At 41.3% G+C, this 23,964-nt stretch overlaps 2 protein-coding genes across 7 annotated transcripts in view; one reads left to right on the forward strand and one right to left on the reverse strand.

The window, feature by feature from the left end:
• myo1b (myosin IB) overlaps positions 1–12,163 on the reverse strand; it is a 78,589-nt gene extending 66,426 nt beyond the window's left edge. For 2 of the 6 annotated variants that reach the window (XM_049593755.1, XM_049593757.1), the window contains exons 1-2: positions 11,885–12,162; positions 1,454–1,600 (exon numbers count right to left, since the gene is read on the reverse strand). In XM_049593755.1, coding sequence (XP_049449712.1) covers positions 1,454–1,579 — 126 coding nt within the window. In that variant the 5' untranslated portion in view covers positions 1,580–1,600; positions 11,885–12,162. Of the gene's footprint in view, positions 1–1,453; positions 1,601–11,884 lie in introns of those variants that run through there. The other 4 variants (XM_049593758.1, XM_049593759.1, XM_049593754.1 and 1 more) reach the window with 3 other exon arrangements.
• Positions 12,164–13,060: 897 nt separating this feature from the next.
• On the forward strand, positions 13,061–22,487 carry LOC125899932 (eIF5-mimic protein 2-A-like). The gene is made up of 12 exons (XM_049594602.1): positions 13,061–13,202; positions 14,746–14,819; positions 15,799–15,975; positions 16,176–16,270; positions 16,362–16,427; positions 16,600–16,735; positions 18,536–18,645; positions 18,914–19,084; positions 19,428–19,574; positions 19,873–20,011; positions 20,269–20,391; positions 21,767–22,487. The coding sequence occupies exons 2-12, from the start codon at positions 14,756–14,758 to the stop codon at positions 21,796–21,798; spliced, it is 1,260 nt and encodes a 419-aa protein (XP_049450559.1). The 5' UTR covers positions 13,061–13,202; positions 14,746–14,755; the 3' UTR covers positions 21,799–22,487.
• The last annotated feature ends 1,477 nt before the right edge of the window (positions 22,488–23,964 follow it).

The raw sequence follows: 23,964 nt of genomic DNA on the forward strand, positions 1-23,964 counted from the left end.
CAGGACAGCTTTTGTTAGTTTTATTTTGTGTGCGTCGACTTGAATGAAGTATGTTTTATGATGATTAAATTACTGTTTATTTACATGGAGTCTGCTGGGTGTGGTAGTAGAGATTTTGGGGCTTTAGGATTTTACTCTTTAACAAGCAGGTCTATCTCTGAAGGGGTCCTTTCTATAATGTTGTCAGACACTTGTAATAACAATCAGAGCCTGTCAGTGGCAGCGCAGAGCCAGTGGTTCAGGAATTAAATAAACGTGAAAGAACTAATCATTGATTCTTCTTGCTCAGTAAAAAAATACCAGTCAGACGTAAGAAGCAGGACATCAGTGAACAGGGTGACTTTCGTTCTCTTTGATTTTCCACAAAGTTATTGGATACATGATGTGCTGTCCCACTGGAAAACAAAGCCATGTTTCTTCTGCTGTGAGCTGTCATATGATAGTTTGGGGTGGGGGTGGGGGTCATTTGTGAGGAATGATGCCGCATGAGGGAAAAATACATTCACATGCAAGAGTTGTACACCACAGATTTATTGGATAAGTATAGGCTTCAGTGCTTTTCCTGGTCATCACTCTTGAGCTACAGCTTATGCCACCAAAAAGCTTCCATTATAGACTTTAAACCATGTGATTTACCTATCCATAAAAATGCCACTTTTACTTTGACTTCACAGCCAGCACCAAACTGAAAAGCTAATATCAGAAATATTAACATTTTTCACCTCTTGGAGGAGCAAGAGGGCAGAACGGTGCATGTTTAACTAGTCTCACAACATTTAGGTCAGCATTACACAGGAAATAAAAAGCTCAGGGCTTATAGTTTAAGACAGAAAATTGAGGGCATCTGAAATGTGAAAACACCATTCCCATTCCTCAGCAGGATGTGGGCTGCATCTCAGCAAAAATATCTAGCGCACCACTAAGGCAATCATCACTATATGAGGTGACATCATCCCTTGGGCCCTGAGCCTTGAGAGCCAACAGCAACCAGAGCGGAGCTGTAATCATCTTGGCTGACGTCTAGAGCAGCAAACCTGCAGAGAAGACACAAAGCCCAGAACCAATTGTCTGATGCGGGGATGATGGTTCAACAACCCTCTTCTTCTAGAGATAGCCAGCCAGCCTGCCAGTCCCTTCTTGTCCCCGAGCTCTGGATTTCATGCCTCATTTAAAGGCATCATCTGCATTCCTTAGTGATGTGATTTATTGATTGGGTTGGTTACTGTGGCCTCTGTATCTGTGCCACTTCTGTGGCCAAGACTAAATTTGGTGAGGGAATGAAAGAACAATGGAGTTATGGAAAGTATCTGCGTGTTTGCTGAAGGAAGCCATCTATATCAGTCTTTGGAAGCAGGGACAAGAAGAAGAGCCTAATTCAACACAATGTTGTTACACAGCTCAAATGAGGTTCAGTTATATTAATACAAATACATTTTAAATATGGTAGACTTACGTAGATCTCATTGTGGTCGAAGCGGTTCCTCAGATTCTCAATGAACGAGTCTTCAGACAGGGGTTCTAGGAGGACCATGTCGCCAACCCCAATCATGTTGTCTAGAAGTGACGTCTTCACCTCCATTTTGGCTGCAGGTGTCCCCCCCTGCACAGGAATACAGAGAAAGGAGAGATACATCACACAGGAGTTTTGACAACTCTTGGTGCCATACACCAATGTTTGAGTGGGGCCCGTGTTTCGTTCGTATCGTGCACACACACAAAGCACATGTACATATGCTAGCACACAACCATCGCAATGCGTGCCACTATGTTAAGTGACAGTTGGTGACATGGGGCTGGATAATACTGAGAAAATCAAATGTCACTATATTTTTGACCAAATACCTCAATACTGATATTGTGATGAGACTATAGGGTTGACGATTGGTGCTTTCGCAACATATTTACACAATGAAATTTGTCATAGTTGCCAGCAAGAAAACACTGATACAAACAACTGCATGATTTCAAATATTTTTTTAGAAATCAACTCTGCCTTTGTTTCATTTGTTAGCAGAAAGGAAGTATAATGTCATAACGTTTTCATTTGTGTATCTGAAACTAAGAATTGTGTTTTTGTTACCTTTGAATGAACCCTTTATATCTACATAGGGAGTGGGCTCTCTTCCACAGAGCCCGCCATGTCGCACCACTGTGTTTCTACAGTAGCCCAAAACATAACAAAATGCTGGCTCTAGCTGGGGTCTGTCACATTTTTGCTTTACCTGAGGGCCACCGTAGGTTCTCTACACACTTGGAAAGGGAGTGGTGAGGGATAGAGCATTCGGTTAGTCATGATGGTGCAACCACACCACTAGATGCCACTAAATCCTACACACTGCTCCTTTAACTCATTTGTTAGACCTCAAGAATGCACAAAATGTGTTACTGGGAGAAATGCTGGTTCAAGAAATATATCACTCTATTACATCCATTAGGCTATTATTTCATGTTTGCTGTCCATTATTCGTGAGGTCTCTGGCGAAGCTTTTTAAGAGGCATTCTCTGATCAAAAAATAAACAGTCCTAAACATAGCCAATGCAAATAAACTCGGGGGTGGACATGTTTGTTCAGCAGTGGTTTTGAGTCCAGGGGAGGAGCGGGGACTTTTGATTGGCTATCCAATCCTGTGGCATGTGAGAATGTCCCATAGGCTATTACATAACTAAGGAACTTTGCCCTTGACCTCTGCGTCTCTGTTCAGATGGAATCTGCTCCTGTTCTGGGGCTTCTTGTAAATCAAAGAAATCCCCCCCCCAAAATAGTAAACTGCTTCATAGCTTTTTTCTGCACTCCTCCTGCTTTTAGCAGCAAAATAATATTTGTAGCTGATAAAAGCTCTATGCTGGAGTGCACTGTGACAAAGACTCTGCTGGGGATGGCAGTTTTCAGTCCAATGTTGCCTCCCATCTCCTTTGGGACAGTAATCCCAACGCTATAGGCCTGGAGATAAAAGAGGGGCCTGGGATACATTCAGAGCCTTGATACAGGGCTTTGCTGCAATAAAAACCCAATGGCTGCTGTTGTGACAGGCTGTCCACAACAGGCTAATAGATGAGGCCATGTGGTAATCTATTGTTCACTGCTCTTAGTACAGATGTCTTTTTTCACCCTGAAACAGACACTGGCAAATACAGAATAAAAATAGGTCAAAGCTACATATCTATAACGCACGCTGATGGTTGTTAGATACGCCTTTCAATAAACAAAACAGTGGTGTGAATGAAATTAGAGGAAGCCCCACATGGATTAATATAAAACAAATATCTGATAATGCAGTCACAGATGTGGCGTGTGAAGTTCGTGTTTGGGGATTAAACAACTGGATAAGAGGATAATACAGTATGTGATCTAAAACAAATGGCTGACAGCCAAAACAGGACGACTCCAAGCGCCGACATTTCGGCACAGAACCCCTCACTTTGTCTCCAAGACATAACCCTCTATCAGTTGTCGAATCACCTTGGAGCAGCAACTTTGCAGCAGTATGACATTTCTGCAAAAAAAAAAAAAAAAAATGGATTCCCTGCATAGACTTCCACTTCACTTTTTCCCCTGGCTTCTGTTCCCCTGCAGGGCACAATATTATTGGCCCATAAAGAAGTTGCCTGGCTCTTAGTGGGAGGCGAGACTCAAGTTCCAAAAGGCACTCACTCTCACACTCAGCGTGAAAACAAATCTTTGAAAGGTGGGCCGAGACCGAGGAAGAAGAATGTTGAAAAATGACTCTGCAATTAAGACATTGTAAATGGCTCGATCTTGACTCAGAGGCATGTACAAAACGGGGAGAAATATTTGCTCACTTGTCAACCCCACAATCTAGCGAGGTTTGTTACTTTGTGCCCGCCGACTCGTGCAATGTGCCACTCTGATGGCATTGTGCCAAAACATCTGCAGTGATAGCTCATGTCTACCAGCTGCTTTGGTTGTCTGTAACGCAGTTTTAAATCTAAGTTTATTTTCTTTTCACATAATTGCTGATTCTCATTCTATGGAGGGACGAAAAAGCAATCACCTACTCTGAGATCTCAACGCATTTTTTCAGTGGAGCATCAAAATGCAACTGCTTTGATACAACATTCCAGTTTTTTTCATTACTCTCAACACCACAGAGTATTACTGTTTAAATATATCCTAAAATAAGGATGTTTGATCACATGTCTATGTACCGTTCACGTAAATACACTGAAATTAACAAATCATTAATGACCCTCACGGAATATTGGCCATTCAGAGGATCAGACAATGTATGCATTAGCCTGCCACAATCAATATCAACCAATTACTACAACATAGATGAGTACCCAGCTACTGTAGACTTACTTCCTGGCACTAAATGCATGGACAGTCTACAGTGAAAATGCTGAGTCTCTGGCATGAACAAACAGGAGTTTAAAGGACATAGCCTCCTACTCCTCCTCAGTGGAAACAGATGCTGAAGCCCCGAATGGCCTGGGGAGGCCGAACAGTATGTGTCCATGTCGTCTGAGCGCCCGTGCCATTCTGACCAACAACATATTGCATCTGTCTGCAGCGTGGATGCCACATGCCCTTAGCTTCTCTGCTGATAACCCACTACCCCAGATTTTGAACTGGCTTCTAGGCAGTCAGTGACACAATCCCATTAATAAGAGTTGCTGCCTGCTGTTAACTGTTGTACTGGATCCAAAGAGGGAGACTGAGAGAAAACCTGACAGCCTTGATTAAACTCCGGGGATTATCCTCACTGCTGAGTGGTGGAAAGATGAGGAGTACAACCAGTCTATGTGGGTAAAACAGATTTGTTGTGGTTTGCCTCAATGTACACTTGAAGGACAAAAAACTCCCACTATTATTATGATTTCCGTTTATTTTTATACACTGGTTTTATCGGTCTAAATCAAATTGACTTAAGGATAAACCTTTGGCGAATGACTGTAGATTAGAAGTGTCCTGCTTTATCAATCTCTCTGATGCAAAATACATCAGAGAGATTGATTAAATCTCTTTGATGCATGTTTAGGAGGTAAGCATCACATGTGCCTACACGGTTTAGCTGCTATTAATCTCAGATCTAAATCTCATGAATCAGTGATGTCGCAAAACTTACGGTCAAATACCCTCGTCTGGATGCGCGTCACCTTTCCTGCTCTCCAAAAACTGACTGACTGGCGCGCTGCCTGTGTGTGGCAGATGGGACTTTACACATCATTTATGTTTGGCAAATTAAGTGCTGACTTTATGCATGAAAAACATTGCATTAAAAAAAAACATCTTTCAAACGGCTGGATCTGTGTCTCAACTCTAATAATTACTTTTTGCTTGGACTTCCTGGGACAACTCTGCCATTAGTCATCATCTGCTAACAGCGATATAAATTCAACATAATACCTGCTGCTGGCACTAAGCAGTTCCCTCCTCCCCTTGATGTCACGCTATGTGCAGCATGCTGGCAAAATCAGCCAGAGCCCACCTTGAATGTCATGAGGAGGACACTACTGAGTCACTGCTTTGATCCTACATATGACATACAGTACAAGTCGCGGAATTTCATTTCAAATTGGAGCTTGATCTATAATTCCCACAGATTGAAGTGCTGTATTTAGAAGTTGCTCAGCAGAAATACAAGTGCGAGATTTTGTGTGATGGGTGGGCTGCGCATGCATGTCACCACCAATATTACGAGACACACTTTGCTTCCTGCCTCTGACATTGACCTAGATTTCCCAGTCAGATCAAGCTACGAGGACAACATGAAAAACACCATTAAATGTACATATATTATTTACAGGCCCTCGACTGAGGCCACGTGTTCTCTGCTGTCCTCTAGCAAGGAAAAAAGTTGCTCGACCAAAAGGTCAACAGCCGTGCAGACATTTACATGCATGCTGAACACCTAAGTAGTGAAAATATAAAAAAATGCGGAGCCAATTAACCAGCTGTTATTTGTTAGGATGCTTGTACTTGATTAAAATTAAAGCAGCTCAGAGTGACTAGCAGTTTGGAAATGGTTAATATTTTCATTATGACTGACAGAGCAAGTCTGCAGTCTACAATGACATGTGGTCTGTGAGAAAACAAACGGGTATCGTGTGAGCTACAATGAGAGATGACTGGCGTCATTTTACCTTGGGAGAGGTTGTTTGAGAACACAGGGGCGTCTATGTGCAAACAAATGATAATGAAATGCATTATGCAGTGTAATAGTGTGTAAAATTCCCCGCAGATCAAGCTGGCCTTGTCGGGGGGGGGGGGCTGGAGAGTCACAACATCACAGGCAGCTGGCAATGATGGAGATTAAAGTCCTCCCTAATGGAGCAGCAGCGGGGCATGGGGCTATGCCAAAGAGCAGGCCAGAACAGACAGGACAGGGGTTTAGAGGGGCAGAGAGTGAGCCGCTGCCTGAGAAAGTGACCTGGAATCCGGAGTCCTAAACATCGCTCCAGGTGCAGATCTGTGCAAGGGTGTGTGAGCAGAAGAGGCTGGCACAAGGACAAACTGGCAGTCCATTCGCAGGCACGCCAGAAAGACTCAACAAACTGACAACCGTTTTGAGAAATTTGCTCTAAATTACTGTTGAGTTGATGATTTCTGTCTTCTGTCAAAAAGTGCACACATTTGCGAGGCGAATGGAGTTTTCATGCCACACAACCTTCCAGCCTGGTTAAACATAAACCTGTAACCCAAACAAACACTGCCCTTTATTTACAATGCAGCTCAAACAGCAGGGAGACATCATGACTGGTAGATTTACAAAACATGAAAACCTGAGCCTTCTGCTGGCAATCAAAATGACAAAAGGATTAAAACAACCTTAACGTAATTGAGCACGGGTGGGTGATATGGCAAAAATCACACCGTAGTTTTATATGACGGTAACAGTATACATCATGATACAGTAATTTTTCTGTAAATTCTATTAAAAAATGGTTTTTAAAAACATACTTCTTCACATTTGATTATTCTCTTCTTGTGTTTAGAACTTGAATTAACTAAAATGCTTTCAAAATTGAAGCTTTATGGCTCCTGAATACAATAATTTCAAGTGTTAGAGGTTTCTGTATTTAGGCCTACAACTTCTCTCCCTTCATGTCTGCTCTAATCATGTTACCTTGGAAGGGAGCTCATGAGATTCCAACCTTGGTTTGCTACATAGCCTGCCTCAAATACAGCTACCACAGTAGAACCAAAATGGCTTAATCTCTACCAGTGGACCATGGATGTATAAAGAGAAGTGGATACAGTGCTGGAGACGGACCCATGTTCATTTCTAAGACTGTTGCTCAATTGGGGTATGAAGCCAAAAAAGCTTGATTTCTGCTAATTATCTAGATCTTCCACCTTGTGGGTCCCATAGAGCAAGCACACTAAAGACTTTCTGCGGTCAAGTGGCTAACTTCTGGTTCAGCCCTTGTTACCTTGAATGGGCATAAAAATGATTTTGTGTGGCTCTTGTAGACTGATGAGATGCTATCAGACCAAATGGATCAAATCTCGAAAGTGAATCAAGTCATTCTGAAGGAGTAGTGATGCTCAAAAAAGAATTATTAACTGATTTACTGATGTTTGTTTCACAATATAAGTCGACAGAAAAGGTCTTTCTGGGCCCCATGGCATCACCTGATGGACCTGGAAGTTGTCATTTGATTGTTTAGCCACTATGTAACATTGACTTCTAAGACTGGTGCTGTTCTTGGGGGCTTGTGGTGGACTCATTTCTCCCATTGCATGGTGCATACTGTCATATCCCAACCCTAACACCAAGCCAAAAATCCTTGACTCAAAAGGACCAGATGACTAACAGCAACGAGTCTCATGATGTGTTCACATTAAAAGGACATTTATTAGCCTCTTGCTATGAGCAATGCAGTCCTACATGATCACAAAATAATCCACCAAAGTTGGAACACTTCTAGTAATGTCATAAAAGATGTCTGTATTCATTTCTTTTTTTGTCTGTGCTTTTTGCTGGATTTGAGGTGGACAGGACTCAGTTGGAAAATGGTGATGCACCAATGAGGTTTTAGCAACATTTGAATCAAAATGCAAAGATTTTTTCACAACAGAAATTTTGACTTGTAAAGGCCGTTCCTCTTTTGTGGAGCAGTTTATACTCAAACAAAGAGGCTTAAAAAAGTGGACTGTGCAACACATTTACCTAAGCTACGAGAGCTTCCTCCATTTTGAGCTCTCTGGCGCTCCATTCCCTCAAAGGGTTAGCACTGTCAAGACAGCTTGCTATTAGCTTTGTGGGTCTAATGTCCGATTTCAACTGTGTAGCACGGCACGGCTTCACTAAACTCAACTCGCTTTTTCACTGGCAGAAGTTGTGGACAGTACCTCGTACCTGGTACTTTTTTTGGTACCAACACAGTCGAGGTTCCAAGCAAGCTGAGTGGATACTATAAGGTGGAATTAAAACACTGCAGACCACTGAATGGTTAAAGAGAATCGTTGCATCATTTTTTTTGCACTCAACCTACACTAAAAAAAACTATTCCATACACTGGGTGCACTATGTCGTACATGTGACAAAGTACAAACTTTATCTATTTGCTTGACCAATGATGAAAGGATTCAGCGAATGCTGAGCTGAAAATTATATATCAGAGCAGCTTCACGCTGTGTCACAACGGCAATCAGCTGAGAATTGCGCCCACACTGAGGGGGAACTATCTGCAGTGGAAAACGCAATAGAGTAAAGAACCTGTTATCAAAAGTGAGTGTAGTCGAGTCAAGTCGTACTACGCAGTGGAAATGAGGCAAAAGTTCCCCTAAGTTCAACTGGATGTGAAAAATTGTTATAAGGCTGAGTTTTAGTCTTAACTCTGTGTGCAATTATTTATTCTAACAAATGGAGCAGATTAATGTTCTTCTCCTCATAAGCAATGGGGCATTAGTGTGCTAAGACGTCCCTCAAGCATAATTATCTCCCTTTGCAATATAAACACACTGCAAAAACCAAGAGTGATTTATACACCATGAATGGACCAAGTAAAAGCTGTGAGCTTGTACCACTGATATCAACTTCAATCATGAAACAGGTGGCAGTTAACTTTATAGTGGGCACCTTCATACACTCGCAGCTCCAAATGGCAACGTAAAGGTTTGAGTCCTGTAAAATGTCATTAGCTACAGAACATAAAGCACGCTCGTATCTGTGCACACAGCCCGCTTGTAAAGCTTTAAAAAGGAGAGACAGGGTGGAGTTTTATATAAATACCCTGCCTATGGACTTCTAGTTTGCACAATTAATAAGGCCAGCAGTCCCCTTTTCGATCCTCAGGGTCTGAGCTGTTGCACTTTACAAGTAACCACAGCTCCAAAGTGGCCTGCTTGCTTATCGGCTATCGAATAAATGCACACAGGAGAACCCTGCAACTTCTCACTGTATTATAGTACATGACTACACTCAAATGTTCCCCAGACTGCTCTGCATTAGCAGCTTCGGCGTCGTCTGCACAACAGGCAGTCAAACACTTGGTCTGGCTTGGTTTGCCATAAGTGAATGGAGAAAGCAGCTGTAGAGGGCTTAACAAAGCAATGCTGAGCTGAATGAAAATGTACAGAGTTATTACTTCAGCTCCGCAGGGAGACTCAGGACGTAGAGTTTAAGCAGTTAGCCTAAGTGGAATGAGTCAAACGGCACAGGGGAAACTTCTTTAGGATAGTGGATTTAAAGACAATGTGTGATCTTTACCCTTTCAACTCCAAAGTAACATAAAGCAACAGAAGGAAAACACACAGATCTAGTGTGTATGAGGCATTTAATTGGACAAGCGACTACATATCATTTAGAGGACTTTTGATGCATCCTGGCTTCAGAAAATTCTCCTGTAACAGAGGCTGCCGAGGGCTTCTCATGGTCCAGTCAGTGGGGTTGCACATGCGTGCCCCTGTCCACCTCTGTTGATGCAGGGCTAACACAAAACGCACGCCTCACTACACTAAGCTGCACGGGCAGACAAGTGCAAACACTATTCATCACCATGGCACTGGCTGGGGGGACTTTGGTCCTCTATACACACCACTTTAGTCCACTGCATCTCACCCGACAGTGTTCATGAAGAGGGTTTTGGCACGTTAAAAAGACACTGATGCAACTTAAAGCAGAGCGGCCAGCCAGCTCACAGTGAGGAGTGCTACTAGAGAAGCCAACAGTCCCACACAACTGTCGTCTTCCAAGTCTGAGCTAAACGGTTGTTACTTTTTCCAGGAGCCTCTGTGCAACTCTGAAGGCTTACCACACACTACCTCTCACAGTCATCTTACATCACTGTTTGTTTGATCAGCGTGGGTAATAAAGTTCCCATCTGGCTTCCCGGCTGAGACTCTGGCCAACAGAGGCGGGACATATTTGTGGAAAAACCACAAAGAGAAAGACACCAACCTTTATATATTAAAAAAAGGTCTTATCTGATCCTCTGGGGGATTTCAAGTTCACAAATGGAATTAGGAGTTGAAAAACTGCAAGATTCAAAGCAGTGCCAAGCTAGAAACAATCTCCCATCACAAGGCAAGCGACAAGCTGGAACATTTAAAGCATAACAAGACTGTGAGTTTGTAGCATTTCCACTGAACTGATGTTCTGAATCAAATAGGGCTCAATACTTTAGAAGCATGAATATTTAATTATGGGAATATGTGGGAATTTATAGTTTGGGTTAAACTGCTTCAAGCTAGGAAAAAAAATCAAAGTCAAGGTAAAAGTTATGTTTAGACTGGGCACAATCTGCAGCTTCAGCAGGCTCTGACTCAGATTTAAAAACCTATCACACTTAATGTTTCCACAAAAAAAAACACACATACTCAGAAAAGACAAAAACATTACACACATCCATGGTGATTTTACAGCTCCATGTCTCCATTTAGTCTATTTTTATCCAATGCAACCACAGTGTATTTTAATACTGTAGTGATGTAGCGTTTTCCAACATCTACTACAGTTTTTCTTCCCATAAGGCATTCCTCTCCTCGTTTGATTTTATAAGTTCCAGGCTGGATCCCACAGGGGATCCCAGCAGAAAGAAAGCAGGTCAACTCTGACAAGAAGGCACTTTGGGATGTTTCTCAGAGAGGTGAATAGTTTTATTCATGCAGTCCATGCTGAGCAGTAATTTATTCCACTCAGCAGCATTAAGATCTCTTAAAACCAGGGGCGTACTGGAGGGTAAACCCACCTTCAGTCAGTTTAAAGCTGACATTTGATATTTTTTACTGTATAACACAGATCCAAGAGAATCCACAGATCAGAGGATGCATAATGTAAGGATATGATTTGACTAAAATAGGGGGATTTTACTTTGAAAGATCCCAAAATGAAAGGTCTGGGTTTAATGTTTTCATTTACACCCTTTAACTGATGAAAACGCCCATTTCACAGAGAGCTTTCTGTTCACACTGTGTTTAGTCGTGTGATGATATTTATCACAATGTCATCTGAGAAGACTGAACTCTGAATTAATTTTTAAAGTTGACACATCTGCTGCTGTCCTGTGCTGGGGTCTGCAGTGGTTCTCTTGAAACACAAAGATGGTGCTTAAACCGTGCAGATGTATGCAATTAGCGACCACACTTTGTATTAACACTGCTAAATGAGCCTTGGTTTGGGTTTAGAAAAGGCAATCAGCAAAACTGAAGTCGGACATACCAGTTTTATCCTACAACTACTAACATCCGTGCACAAAGAAAAAGAAAGATAAAAAAAAAAAAATCCCAACCCCCTCCTGCACGAAGTGAGGAGGAATGAATGAGCTGCAGACGGTCTAAAGACAATGCAAAGTTAACTTTGGAGAAAAGTTGCAGCGAGTGCAACAGTGTGACAAATATGATCCAGACGATGAGAAAAACACTCGCAGTTGTTACATTTTTAGCAGCAAGCCAAGTAACAGAAGATGTCAAACTTACCTCTTTATCTCTGAAAGAGTTGCTCCCTCTCGTCCTAAATCCACTCTGAGGACAAAAGTAGGATCCCAGAGGTGATTTCCCAGAGTCTGGAGTGGCTCCTGAAGCCCTTCCCGGCTGTCTTTTAGTTTAACTCGTGTCTGCTGTGCTGGATGAGGCTGAACGTGGCTCTCATCTGGATCTCAGCACTTTGAATGGAGCTCTGGATGGACTTGAGAGTGCAGGGTCCGCCGGGCGTAGGGAGTGGCTGGAGCGGCGTCTCTGGGCTTGTCCAGCGTCCCCTAATCACCTCCAGCGCGGGGGGGAGTTGGGTTAGTGATGCGTTCAGACGTTGTCGGAAATATTGGAATGTATGTTTTGGACACATGAATCACGCTTTATGACTCACGGAAATACAAAGAGTACGGCAAACTCCATTTCACCAACCGTTTACCATTCGTAATATTACACGGACACCCACACAGCATAACTTGAATATATTGCCCAAAACTCTCCTCAGGACAGAGCGTGGGCTTGTCTTATAAACGAGACCAACATTCTAGAAAATAGATTAATAAATGATGGATAGTACAGACCTATTTCGGTTTATTTTGCTTAGCAAGTGTAAATGATATGAATCACTGGGCTTACATTTCAAGCTTTGCACTAAATAACTGACCAAATATATTTTAAAGTAGTTTCTGGACTGAGAGCCAAGATTTACGAGGTGGCTCGTAACGCAACATTAAAGTTTTCCCTTCACATTATTGCATCCCACAGACCGATACACCGTCCACCCGACAGCACAACACCCCCCTCCTGTGTCTTAATGCTAGATAGCAACGACTTGTTGACCCGTTATTTAATGATACTAACTCTGGGTCAGTTTGCTGTGTCAGTATGAAGGGTTAAACGCATTTCTGACGGCCAGAAAACTGATCCTGTTACAGTTTTGGGAGGGTTGAAACATGTCTCTTCTATTCATTGACCCGTCAACTAAAGGAAATTACTTCGATCTGCACAGGGGGGTTAATTACAGCGATTGATGTTATAGTATCCCATTCTGCATGATAGACAGATTGTAAATACAACTATGTGGTATTAAGTACCACATTTGCGAATAAATGTACCATGTTTATCTCACTCCGATAATATTTTCTCAGTTTTATAACAGTTTGTGAACTGTACCCTCCCCACACAAGTGTAATGACCCACATAATTCAGCAGTAATGCGCATGCGCTGCTGCGTTTACAATTTCCTCTTCCCGGAACTGATTGGACTGGAGTGAAGTGGTATTAGTTTTTATTTCACGGACTGTTTTTGCTCATTAAGAGGATTTAGGTGAGTTTATGTCTGTCTGTGTGTAATGTAATCAAACGACGGTCATATATTCAGGCTTAATGTCGCACTGCGTCGTGAAATTAAAGAAAGCTGGCTGTAGTTAGCTAACCTAGCACCAACGTGAACGTTGTTGGCTGAAGTCAGACATCCACCATGGCTTTAACCTTTTTAATTCGTTAGTGTCACAGTGTGTGCCATTTTGTCAGATCTCGTGTAACCAATATTGAGGAAATTAGTGGCGTTAACTATCGTCACGTCGTTCAGATTAGCATTATCATAACAGTGAACACCTGTGGACTGGTAGGGCTGTTGCTATGAGTATTCAGTTTATATTATGTTGGCATGAGTAACTTAACGCCCAGCAGTCAAAGATGATGGCCTAGTTACAGAAGTATCTATGCTCGTTTTACCTTGCCTTGCACGCTGTATGTGAGGTCATACTGTACATAACAATACATCCACTGTGCTAACTCCAGTGCTGTTCCCTGACCAAACTGTCAGTAAGTCATTGCACTTTAAACAATAAGAGTGTCAAACATGGCTGTAAGATGTTGAATTTTATTAACTGTTTCACTTATAATCAAAATATTTTCAGAATACGCTTTTTACTTTTTATTGGAAAAGATTTTGAGTGAGTACTCATTGCGTTCAAGTAAAATGGGATAAAAAAAAAATTCAGCTAAAAAGGGACATTTTCCTAAAGTGAAACCAGCATGTTTTTAGGCTACCAGGTGCCATGAAATCATGATTTTTTTGTGTGCCACCCTGTAATGTTCTAGATATTGTTTATCATTTTGTCACAAGCATGTCACTTAAAAAATATTGTAGATGATGTAGTGAGTCCTTGTCAGTTACAGTGGTCCAGAATTGAACAGCATTGTTACACACACATGTCCATTGTAGACTATATGCCACCAAGAAATAGACTGCAGAAGAACAAAGAACAAAGCATGGTAGAAAAGTTGAACTTTTTTTTAAACAAATAATCACAAGTTACATTAATGATTTAATGTAGTAGTGACTAAACTGTTAAATGGATTTATCATTTAAAAAACACACAAACATGACAGTCCCATTTTACCTTACCAGCTCTCCTATTTCACCTGAACATGTCATTTAGGTGAGGAAGGGCTACTTGACATGTTTGAAGGTCCAAAGTTTCTAAAATATTTTACTTGGCAACAAATTTTCTTCATAGAATTATAGCAGAGAACCATAAGAAGAACACTTGAGGTAGTCATTAGTGTTAGGTGAGGTCATTATGTGGTTTTCTTGGTAATCTACCAAAAAGTTGCCCACATTACCTCACTTCACCCTGTGTCTTAAGTTGTCAGATAAATTTAGGTGATGGGTATAATAGTTGTTTACAGCCACGTGTATAGCCTTACAGTTTTTTCAATGCATTATAGGGAAATAGAATTATCTACTGTATGTTTGTCTGTCTTTTTTTTAATGGACCTTGAGTCTAAATAAAAAGGTTGATTATAATTTTCTTTTTTATGCGCTAATCCTGATCTTATTTCTTTTCCCTTTTGTCTTCCAGAGTGTCTTTTATGAGTAATCAAAGGCAGCAGAAGCCTACGCTATCAGGCCAGCGGTACAAAACCCGAAAAAGAGGTGAGAAAATTTAAGGAATCCACAGTAGGATTAAAGCTATCTTGTTTAGTCTTTGATGGTGATTTTTTATCAAACTAGTAGGTCTCCATTTGGTTTCACAAAGAGCATCTTCTTTATTGTCTTCCTCTTTTCATAGTACTGACTTTTCAGTCCAGCACTTTACCTGCTTACAGTTACAGACACAGGAATGTTATTGTAAGGTTGGTTCAGTGAAGGCCACAGCTGAGTTGATTTCTGGTTTTGCTGTTCTGGTGTTTGAGCTTAAACCGGTTTGGTTAAATGCAAACTGGCTAAACCCACATCTGTCGTTATGACATGTTCTGGCAAGTTAAAAAGTAGCCTACATCAGCAACCTGTGCTGACAGTGTCATGGTTCTAAATCCAACTTGTATTGCAGTGATAAGCAATATGACAACTTGATGAACATGATATCATGTTTGTTTATAAACAGATTAAGGGAGAGAACAGTGTCTGACAGGCCGTGAGCCGAGCATGGCCACATGAAAATACGCATTTAGTGGAACGTGTGTGTGTTTTTGGGAGTGACGTGACAAGACGAGACAAGACATGGCAGAGTCAAGACATGGCAGAGTCCCCAAAGAAAATGAAAACTGCACCAATATGGCAACATTTTGGATTTGAAGCAGATGAAAGAGGTGTCCTAACTGGCTGCAGGCAACACAGTGTACTGTCTAGAGCTGAACTTTTGCCTTTTTTATAACTGTTGCTCACTTCAAAAGCCCACAACCCGACTGAAGACCATGCATATTTGTTCACTGGCTAGATATTCAACACATTTTTATTGCCACTGTGCATACTAAAGAAGGGTGTCTGGCTGTGCAGCAAATACATTTGCAAGGAACAGAACATGTGAATTTTTTTTTTATTTTATTTTTTATGGGTTTGAAAATGTCTTTTAGAATGTCCCCAGGTCATAAGTAGGTGGTGGGGCTAAACTCAAGTTATGTCTTTTCAACAGATGAAAAGGAGAAGTTTGATCCTTCCCAGTTTCAGGAAAGCATCGTACAAGGTCTGAACCAATCTGGCACTGATTTGGAAGCTGTCACAAAGTTCCTTGATGCCTCTGGTGCCAAGCTTGACTACCGACGCTATGCCGAGACTCTGTTCGACATCCTGGTGGCTGGTGGAATGCTGGGTAAGAGGCAGGACTCTATTTGTTTCATACCTTGTACAGCTGAACACTAATCATGCCGTGAAACTAGTAGTACACAGGAAGGTTTTATTTTCTTAATCCAGTTTTATGCACTTGTAAACACACAGTCATGGGTGGTAAAACAGCTGATTGGAGGTATGGAGCATAAGACTCACAAAATAAGAAAATCTGTTTTCTCTCAGCCCCAGGAGGTACCTTGTCCGATGACGTGACCTGCACTGACTTCTGTCTCTTCAAAGCACAAGAGGACATGGAGACCATGCAGGCATATGCCCAGGTGAACACCATTGAATTCCTGCTCAGTTTTTACTGTCGTCACAGGGAAGTTAAGAATTACAAATAATGAAGCCTGTTTGTGTTTCCTTTAGGTCTTTAACAAACTCATCAGGCGTTACAAATACTTGGAGAAAGGGTTCGAGGAAGAGATTAAAAAGGTTTGTTTTTTGCGAAGGGCATCTTTATAGGAACACATAGTATCTGTCCAGGTCAAGTTTCAGAATTCATGACCATGTTATTCCAACTCAGATATATATATATATATTAAAAAAAACCCAATAATAATAATACATGTCTGACTCAATTGTTTATGCGTTTGCTCTTTGGTAGCTGCTGCTGTTTCTCAAGGGCTTCACAGAGTCTGAGCGCAACAAGCTAGCCATGCTTACAGGAATTTTGCTGGCCAGTGGCAATCTCTCTGCAGCCATTCTTAGCAGCCTCTTCAATGAGAACCTGGTCAAAGAAGGTACGTACTTCTCTGCCTCATAGGTGTGCCTCGTTCTGTTGTTCATTGTTCTGCAAATGAAGTCCGCAGGTAGAAGTAGCTGGACTGAGGTTATATAAGATGTGAGAAGGAGGTAGAATCATCTCATACCTTTTAGATTAATCTTTAAAAATAATATAACGGGTGTCTTTTTTTCCTTCATGTCTTTAATACCTGTAATATATTTTTATTAATACTGAAAACTGTATCCTCCATCACTGTTGCTTTTCCACTCACTCTCTTTCTCCTTCCTAACATCTGCCTTTTTAAAAGGCATATCTTAGTGTTGTCTCAATGATTTTCAAAGAGTTACCAAACATTTTAAGGATAAAAGCATAATCAAAATAAATTTACATCCTCACACGTGCTTAAATGCTTTAAAATTATTAGTCTAAGTAGCAGAGTGATTAGCAATTGTGCCAAGAATTACTGAGAAACCAACTAGATACTACTGCAAGATCAGATCATGAATCAGCACATTTTCAGATACCTGGTGAAATCATTGTTTAGTCTGTTGTTGAAAACACTGCACACCGGCAGTCTCCCATCCTAAATCTATCACAGACATAATGCAGCAATGAAACAACCAATTTATGCTTTGGAGTTGTATATAATGGAAAAGCAGTAGATGCCTCCAGTCATGTCTGATATCAGTGCCATCTGAGGAAGACGCATCAAGCATGTAAAATGCGGTTTCACTCTCAGGATTTCCGAGTCATTCATTTAAGTAAATTGAATTGTTTCTGCACTACATAAACATTATTTATGGTGTCTAGATCTTTTGTTTCTTTGTTTTTTATGTAGACATTTACTTTACTCTAACTATAAATTATCCTTTGCAATTCTAATGACAAGATTAATATTACACACTGTAAACAGTTGGGGAAATAAGTTAGTTGTCAATCACAAATGCAATTAATTTGATTCCTTAGACAGACTGCAAACTGGCTTACAAACTGACACGCCAAGCTACTCTCAAAGAACTAGTGCCAACAAAGAGCAGCTGATCAAACTGTAATTCAACCAACACTGGATTTTTGATGCCAATACTGATATTGACTAATGTTTTTTTTTTATTATTATTTATTTACATAAACGCTTAAATAAACAAACATTTTTATAAGTATTCCTTATATCGATGACCCAAGAATTGTGACAAAGGTATCTACTCAGTGGGATATTTTACTCATAGGCTGATATTATGTCTGCAGTAAACTGGCATGCTTTGCCTGGCACAACTTCAAGTCAAAAGTTGCACTTGAACCTACCACAAAGACTTCAGCTGACACACACTTATGTTTTACATCAGCATGAGAGGAAATAATCAGTTAATAGTCTGCATTCCTAAACCAAAAAAAGAAAACCTGAGGACCTAACATTATAGAATGTAAAAAACCCCCAAAAAACTAGCCCGTCATTTGTGTTGTGAATTTGTGTGAATATGTGTAAACAGCGATACGTGCTTGGATTATGAATTAATAACCTCTGTAAAAAGATGCAGATGGCACTGTTAGGTATCTCTTTGACTTGGCGTTGTCAGGCAATTGTCTTTACATATCAGAAAAAAAACTATGTCTGATGGACATCTATATAGTATATAGTACACCTGTGGTTCAAATTAATTTTGTTCCCTGCCTCCTTGTTGTTTTAAGGCATTGTTCCAGTTAAAACCTGTGTAATCACATCTTGTGGCATTTGTTTATCCATGTATTACTCGAGCCTAACGTTATCCTGGCAGGTCTGTTAGCAACAGCTGACGCATATTTTTATGCATTTGTTCAGGTGTTTCAGCGAGCTTCGCTGTAAAACTCTTCAAATCCTGGCTTTCCGAAAAGGACATCAACTCTGTCTCTGGCAGTCTCCGAAAGGTTGGCATGGACAGCAGGCTCATGGTGAGAGCGACATCTTTAATACAAAATTTTTGTAAGGCTAAGATGAAGCATTATGCCTCCCGATGCAGTAAGGGTCAGCCATCTGCCTGTGCACTCTAAATATGGTTTGATGAATATAAGATAAATAATTTGCATGAATTTAACAGAGTTCCAGGCTATGGTGGCGTCCAGCACTCAGGCAATTAATGAACAAAGGTGTCTTAATTGCTGAAGAAGGTTTGTCTGGCTGAACAGGCTCTTCCTCAATATTGACTGTGTGCTTTTTCAGGAGCTGTTCCCTGCCAACAAGCGCAGTTGTGAGCACTTCTCAAAGTACTTCACAGACGCCGGGCTCAAGGAGCTTTCGGACTTTGCCAAAAACCAGCAGTCCATAGGTGCTCGCAAGGAGCTGCAGAAAGAGCTGGAGGAGCAGATGTCACGTGGGGACCCCCTCAAAGATGTAAGCCTCGTTAGTTTTCCAGCTGCTTTTACATCATCCAAGTCCCATTTTGTGTGCCACAGCACTGAGGGTGGCACTTAGGATTGCTTTCTTCTTAACCTCTGCCCCCGTTTGTCTTGAGGAGAGCTGGAGAAAAGGATGCAGTGAATCAATGACAAGTTGCACAAATCCACTCAACCTCAGCATATTATCTGCTCCCGCAAGCCTCTGTACCCTGCCAGGGTTCTCATACTTCAGGCTCCTGCAGGATTTGATAAGCAATAAGCCCTCAGCATATGCTGGCCATGGTTTTTCCTGCTTTGCCAATAATGTGTGTTCCATCTCTGGGCCCTGGGTCTTACAGATCATCGCCTACGTCCGAGAGGAAATCAAGAAGAACAACATCTCCGAGCAGACGATGATTGGGCTAATTTGGGCCAGTGTAATGAGCTCCGTGGAGTGGAACAAGAAGGAGGAGCTGGTCACAGAACAAGCCATCAAACTTTTAAAGGTGACAACTCTGTTATATAGCTCTGCTTTTCCTCTACCCTGTAGCAGTCATGATGACACGCTCCGAAATGAGAGATCTAAAGAAACATACGGATGACATTCTTGAATTGTGATCTTTAAAAAAGATGTTTAAAAAAATCCAGGCTGCTGTAGGATTTGAACTCGGCAAGGAGGATCATTGATTTACTAACCCAAATCCATTTCACCAGCAAAGTAAAAGTAATGTAAGAATTCAGAATAATATCCTATCAGATTTCTGTACAACCCTAACTCTAATCTTGCCTGTTTTACATTCTCAGCAATACAGCCCACTGTTGAAGGCTTTTACCTCCCAGGGCCTCTCTGAACTCACACTCCTGTTGAAGATCCAGGAGTACTGTTACGACAACATCCACTTCATGAAGGCCTTCCAGAAAATTGTTGTGCTGCTCTACAAAGGTACGTCTGTTTGTGTCCATGAAGCTCCTGTTTTCCCATCCTCTCATTTGTAGGGAAAAAAGTTCGTTTTGTGGTGGGAAGCTGATGCCAGATGGCCCGAGATTATAGCCAAAAGTTTGTCTTGATTGATGTCGTCAACCTGCCTGGCAACATTTGTTTTTCAAGCACCTGCAGAAATATTTGTGCTGTTGGCATCATGTTGAATAGATTTTTTTTTCTTTTTTGTTAATATATTTCTTGTTTGTCTCTTTTTGAAGCGGATGTCTTGAGTGAGGAGGCAATTCTGAAGTGGTACAACGAAGCCCACATTGCCAAAGGAAAGAGCGTTTTCCTTGAACAGATGAAAAAGTTTGTTGAATGGCTCAAAAATGCAGAGGAAGGTAAGTATCTCACGGTCTCCGTTTTTTTTTTTCTTGCTTTCTTGGTGGGTGTTTTTGGTTCTACTGGCAAAACATACCATGGGTGTGTGCTTGGTGTCATTGTTGCTGAATAACATACGGATGTACCTGATGTGTCCCCTATATTCTGCGTCTTTCTTTTCTGTGTCTTTCTTTTCTGTCCTACCTCTGCATTCAAATGACCTTCATGGTGATACTTAAGCCCAGTGCATACCAAAGATTTGCAATAAGATGAAATCATTTTAAAATGTTGCAGAGAAAAGTTGCTGCAGTGGGAAGTGGCCAGTCCGAGCTCGACGCAAGCCAGCTGGTCAAATCACCAGCAGCTGGTTTTTAGAATGTAAAGCACGTCACCTGTTTCTACAGCCACTTGGTTTGTAGTGAAGTCCACTGGTCAAGTCAAAATGACCGCAGCCGGCATGTTCACACACTGCAGCAGGTGCCCCATACCCGCCAAGCCCTCTGTCTTGTCCTTACGGTGTGTCGGTGTTGGACGGTGGGTCGCTGCTGCTTGCTATATGTGCTTATGCCCCCACACACACATTCTCACTGACTGATTAATTGGTGCTGTTTTTTTTTTTTTTTTTTAAACAATGTGGTGTATTTATTATGAATACAACCCATCTGATGTGCGTTATGTTTTTCTCCGTTCCATCACTACTACAAATCCAACTGTAGCCAGCATCTCACTATCACTATCCTCATTCATATTTTAAGAAGCTGAAAATTATATTCAGCCACAAAACAAGCCTCAAAATTTGGAAATCAGAATTGAGTTGTTGCATAGAGATGATACACCATCATCTAGTTGCATTAGTGTGAACCAGCAGTTTTTAAGAATGTTGCAGAAGTTGACTGATTCATTTGGCACTGTGACATGCAGCAGTGGTTTCCCGTATAAAACAAAAAATGACCAATGAGCTTCGCGGGGGCTAACGATTAGCCGGTCAGGCCAGAACCAATGAGGAATAATAACAACAGTGGCACGAGCAATAGACAAGTCCTGCTATCAAGTCTGCTATTGAGACTGTTTTAAATTGAAACTTTTTCTCAATATCACCCAATGTCGTAGTTTTGTTTTACTTCACTCTGCCCCACCCTTAAAACCCCATCAAAACAAGTATGTTGGCATGACTAAGCACCATTGTGGAGTTAAAATGGCATTAGATTCAGGTGGATACATTGGCCCTCTGGTGATTGGTTTGGGAAAATCAATTCCCTGTGCCCCCACAGAAATCAGTTGGAGTGGGCGCCATGTCAAACTGAAGATAGAAAGGGAGAGTAACAAGATGTCAAGTCTGTCTGATGTCTTGCAAATGTTTGAGCAAAATGCTGACTGATGATTTCTTTTTTCCAGAATCTGAGTCAGAGGAAGAGGAGGCAGACTGAGGACCTCCAGCTATAACTACCATCTTGATTTGTATTTTTACATTAACATAGCGCCAGATGCAGTAGAAGGACTTGCAAAAGTCTGTCTGTATTTTGTTTTTTTTTTCCCTTCTCTTTTCCCTACCTCTTAATATCTAGCTCAACTGTAATGTAAGGGCTTTAATATTGTTTTAATTTCCAACATGTTTTCTGTCTGAATCAATACTCTTCTTTATACTCCAGGAGGCGGTTGCAGTGCCACAGTTAGCTAAATGGATTGAAACCCCTGTCATGTAACTAAGGGGGACTTTTTTTGGACAGAGGGTGCCCTTTAAAATAAGCCAGTTTGGAGGCACATTTCACAGCTATTGTATTTAGTCATGGGACTCTTATTTGCCAGAGGTCCATCTGTGTAGCCATGATATCTTGGTCCTCTGAAAGGCAAACTGTTTTTGTAACCTCAGTTTACACTTCTGCCAATTATGTCACTATGAATTTTTTGCCATTTTTTTTAGATTCTGTCTCCGTTATCGGCGATGGAGATGTGCCATTTTAAACAGCAATGGTTATGGTTGAGATGCCCCATAAAAGCAAACTTTATAAAACTTTGTTTTATACATCCTATGTAAAAGAACCATGCAAGTGTTGTATTTCTTTTCCTTAACCATACAGTTTGACTTTTTAAAATAAAGGGAAATTAATGGTTTTCATTACTGCTGGATTTACTATTAACTATTTTAGTGTGAAGACACTTCAGAGAAAATTTTGGGCAATCAGCTGAATATTTTGGTCAGTCATACACAGCCACTGGTATGGGAAGGCTCTTGTAGAAATGCATCTGTCGTGCCTCAGATGAACCTGTGTTCTCTCCAAATGTTCCATTGGTTGATCTCTTCTAGCCTCACCTAATCAAGTAATCAAGAAAGGCAGCCTAGCATGCGTGACCTGAGGTGCAAACAACCATCTCATTCACCTCACTTCTATCCCACTTTAAATGGTAATTACAGCTCAGTCGAGCATGCAAAAATGAGAGTGAGATGGTGATTCAAGATGTTATGAAAACGGAGGTCCGTGCACATTCATTACGACAAGTCATCTTACAAAGTCTGAAAAACAGGCGGCTCGTTTTAATGTCGTGCCGCAAAACAAATTCAGAATCTTGAGTGCGTATTTAACCTCACGCATGGCAAGTGATGGTGGTAGGAAACTTGAGTTTGATCCCTCCAATCAACCCAAAAAAATCTAAAAAAAATCAGCAGCATGAAATCGAGACCATGAGCTCTTCCTCTGGAAAGGATCCATTCGTGCACTCTTGGGCATTTTTTTTTGTATCAAGAGGAAAATTATGAAAGCCAGCACCAGCTATCATACAGACAGTTGTTATAGCTTTGAATGCACTTGAGTGTTTATGGTAAGCATAATACGAAAGTAAAGGGGAGGCTGAATGACTGAATTATCTAGACGTTGGTCACATTTTCTTGTGTCTTTACAGTGGCCTTGCTGCTGCGTAGAATGAGTGATATATTTAGTCTCACTCAGCATGTGTATTTCAAAGCAATACTATACAGTACAGCAGAGCGCTGAGAACATTATTGACTGATTATCAGTTTCATTCAGTACCAACAGATGGCAGTAAATCCTTAAGAGAGGCCTCCTCCTTCCATTAAAGCCCCACACACTTTAAGAGTCAGGCTCAAATAGAAAAAGCCATTTTGAAGAAGCCAGACTGGAAAGTATTAGACACAGGCACAACTACAAAGTATCCGACACGACTGTTTTCTCAGTCCCAGGAGGATTTGTTTGCCTTTTGGTTTTATTTAGTCACTCTAAAGAACATGAAACAATTTGGGAGAGTGACATGCGGGAGGGTGGGGACGACTGCTTTTGAGATTTGGGTGCGTGCGTGTGTGCGGCGCTGAATGGCAATGATGCTGCCCATCCCCTTCCTGTGCAAAGCATTGGCAATACTATCTTTGTGGGACTGTTATCTGCTTGTTACCAGCGCTGCCTCACTTCACACCACACACAGAGAGCTCCTCCCTGCATGTCATTTCGTACAGGCGCTGAGCATAGCTGCGTGTTGAAGAAGGCTCTGGTATAATGAGCTGTGCACACTGTGTGCCCTGACACGTCTGTTTGTTTTGCTCCCGTTTTAGAGCAATTACATATGCTGCTGGATATACAGTA

This window comes from Epinephelus fuscoguttatus, linkage group LG13 (assembly GCF_011397635.1).
Source record: "Epinephelus fuscoguttatus linkage group LG13, E.fuscoguttatus.final_Chr_v1".
NCBI lineage: Eukaryota > Metazoa > Chordata > Actinopteri > Perciformes > Serranidae > Epinephelus > Epinephelus fuscoguttatus.

What these genes read in the sequence shown, in the direction of transcription:
- LOC125899932 (XM_049594602.1), top strand. Translation starts at nt 14,756, where the DNA reads ATGAGTAATCAAAGGCAGCAGAAGCCTACGCTATCAGGCCAGCGGTAC. An exon ending in GGTGGCTGGTGGAATGCTGG is followed by an intron (nt 15,976 to 16,175) that starts GTAAGAGGCAGG and finishes GTTTTCTCTCAG; the next exon opens with CCCCAGGAGGTACCTTGTCC. An exon ending in GCATGGACAGCAGGCTCATG is followed by an intron (nt 18,646 to 18,913) that starts GTGAGAGCGACA and finishes GTGCTTTTTCAG; the next exon opens with GAGCTGTTCCCTGCCAACAA.